The 2478-nt window shown below is 65.7% G+C and overlaps 1 protein-coding gene across 1 annotated transcript in view; it reads left to right on the top strand.

Moving 5' to 3' along the window:
* SND1 (staphylococcal nuclease and tudor domain containing 1) overlaps positions 1–2478 on the top strand; it is a gene marked incomplete at its 3' end in the record, with an annotated part of 143498 nt that overhangs the window by 111477 nt on the left and 29543 nt on the right. Inside the window, exon 16 of the mRNA XM_009272444.1 lies at positions 718–827. Within this exon, the coding sequence (XP_009270719.1) occupies positions 718–827 (110 nt within the window). The remainder of the gene's footprint in view (positions 1–717; positions 828–2478) is intronic.

The raw sequence follows: 2478 nt of genomic DNA, 5'->3' as shown, positions 1-2478 counted from the left end.
TTGCACAGGGCGACCTTGCAGGGGCCCTTGCACGGGGGGACCTTGCACGGGGGGACCTTGCACAGCTGGTGCTGGTGCTGCAGGGTCTGTGCCACTGGGGGGGGTTGATGGTCTCTGCGTGGTCGGGGGAGCCTGGGGCTCCCCGTGGCACGGCGTGGGTGGGGTGTCGCACCCCAGATGCACCTTGGGGTCCCCAAACCCCCCTGGCGAGGCTGGCTGCAGCAGGGAGAGACCCAGGCCAGGCGACTCCTCTGGCAGGGTGGGTGGTTTGGGGACAGGGACAGGGGATCCTCCCTGCCTCCAACCCGGGACAGTGGGGAGTCCTCCCCAGGGAGCTCGTCCCCATGTCCCCATCCCTGCCTGCTCTTCCCCTGCTCATCCCCCTGTCCCCATCCCTGCTGGCTCTTCCCTTGCCTGGCCCCAGGGAGCTCGTCCCCATGTCCCCATCCCTGCCTGCTCTTCCCCTGCTCGTCCCCATGTCCCCATCCCTGCTGGCCCCAGGGCTGTCCCAGGCTCTCCCTGCCCCCGGTGCCAGGGAATTGCCAGTGCTGGGGACCCTCCTGTGTCTCAGGAGCTGGTTACATCCCGCCTGGGCTCCGGCAGCCCCTTTCCTCCCCGAAACATTTCTTTCAGGTGATGTACCCAGCAATGACACGCAGGTGACCGCTGGCCGCCTCCAAGCACCTCAATCTCCTCTTCCTCCTCTTCCTCCCTCAGGCATCGAATGTCCCCGGGGAGCCAGGAACCTGCCTGGGCTGGTTCAGGAGGGTGAGCCCTTCAGCGAGGAGGCCACGCACTTCACCAAGGAGCTGGTGCTGCAGCGAGAGGTAGGGGATGCTCGGCAGCGCGGTGGCTGGGGGGGCTGCGGCACACCGGCTCGGTGCCAGTGCGGGAGGGGCTGGCGATGCCCCTGGGGCGCAGATCTCACCGAAAGGCTACGAGCGAAGGCAAGGGGCAAGGGGAGCTTCCCCCGGTGCTGGATGCCGTGCTCAGGCTGCACCGCGCTGCTGAGCCGCAGCCGCCTCGTCCCTGGTCTCTGCAAGTGGTTTGGTGCTCCGGGCAAAGCCGCGCGGACCTGGCTCGCAGCACCAGCAAAGCCTCCCACGATGCCGATGCCGGGGCTAGGTTTGGCCCCGCTCTCCTCTCCGAGGCTCTCGTGTTGGTGCGTCGTGGTTTCGCCGCAGTGCTGGGGCCAGACCCTGGCAAAGCCCTGGTGTGCAGGGCTCAGAGCTGGGGTGGTGCAGCTGGCTGTGCCCGGGGGCTGCCAGGGCAGAGCTGTGCCCGTGAGACCCCCGTCCCTGCAGCTCCGGCACTGCTCGGGGGCTGTGCCGTTCCCGTGGCGGGTGGGAGCTGCGTGCCACCAGCCGTTACACACCAGGTGATACGGAGAGCATCCCCGGGCATTTGCAGCCGGTCCATAAATTGCCAAGGCATTACGTTTGCTCTGGCTCTAAATCTCCCCTCGCTGAAGGCAGCGATGGGGAAGGTGATTGACAGCTTCTCCCAGCAGCAGCGCCGGGCAGGGGACAGGTGGGGACAGCGCTCCCATTTTATTTTGTTTTGTTTTGCTTTATTTTATTTTATATTATATTTTATTGTATTGCATTTTATTATTTTTGGTGGAAATCAATATTGAATCATGGTCTCTGCTCTGAACGTGATGGTGGCTGTGGCGCTGGTGCGCTGTGTTTGGCTGGCGTGGCCCTGCCTTCGCACTCCTCCACGCCGCCAGTCCCACACCAAGGAGGACTGGGGAGGGCTGGGGACCCAGCTCCAGCCCCCAAACCCCCACCTCTGCGGTGGGAGCCAGGCCAGGCTGTGCTGCGCGGGCTGGACATCTCCTGCTGTCCCTGCTCCTGCAGCCGCAGCCGCCTGGAGCGGTCCTGGCGGCTTGGGGATGGAGCGGCACGGTGCCGGGGCGGGGGGGCTCCGGCTTGGCAGAGGGGGCCGCATCCTGCTGGGTGCTGGGCAAGGCTGCTGCACATGTCCCAGCAAGGCTGCAAAAGCGATGACCCCGAAAAGCACCTGGCGAATGACGCCTGCAAAAACCAGGCGAGCGGAGAGATGATGCTTGCAGAAAAGGAAAGTGCAGAGGAAGCAGGATGCAGCGTGCGGCCGCGCCGGGGGGGCTCCATCACACGGGGAGGGAGGTTTGCTGCTGCCTTGAGGATGAGGAGGGACCCACCCTGCGGCGGGTTGGGGTGCAAATGGGGCAAACCCCCCCTCCCCCCCTGCCCAGCAGCCGGCGAGGGCTTGTCCGTCTCCGGGACCTCCCGGAGCGGGGGATAGCTCCGGTGGGAAGGGGCAGCCCAGGATGCCGGGTCCCGCAGCCGCCCCCCGCGCGGGGATCCCCGCTATTGGGCTGAGGAATACGGATGGATCCGCTGCGCATCGCTCCCTTTATGCCCATTCCCAGCCGTCCGGTTTAAATTGGGTGAGGAACTCATTATCGCAAGGGCTGCCAGCGCAGTCCCCCTC

This window comes from Aptenodytes forsteri, unplaced genomic scaffold (genome assembly GCF_000699145.1).
Source record: "Aptenodytes forsteri isolate BGI_AS27 unplaced genomic scaffold, ASM69914v1 Scaffold302, whole genome shotgun sequence".
In the NCBI taxonomy this organism is placed as follows: Eukaryota; Metazoa; Chordata; class Aves; order Sphenisciformes; family Spheniscidae; genus Aptenodytes; species Aptenodytes forsteri.
This window is presented reverse-complemented; position numbering and strand designations above follow the sequence as displayed.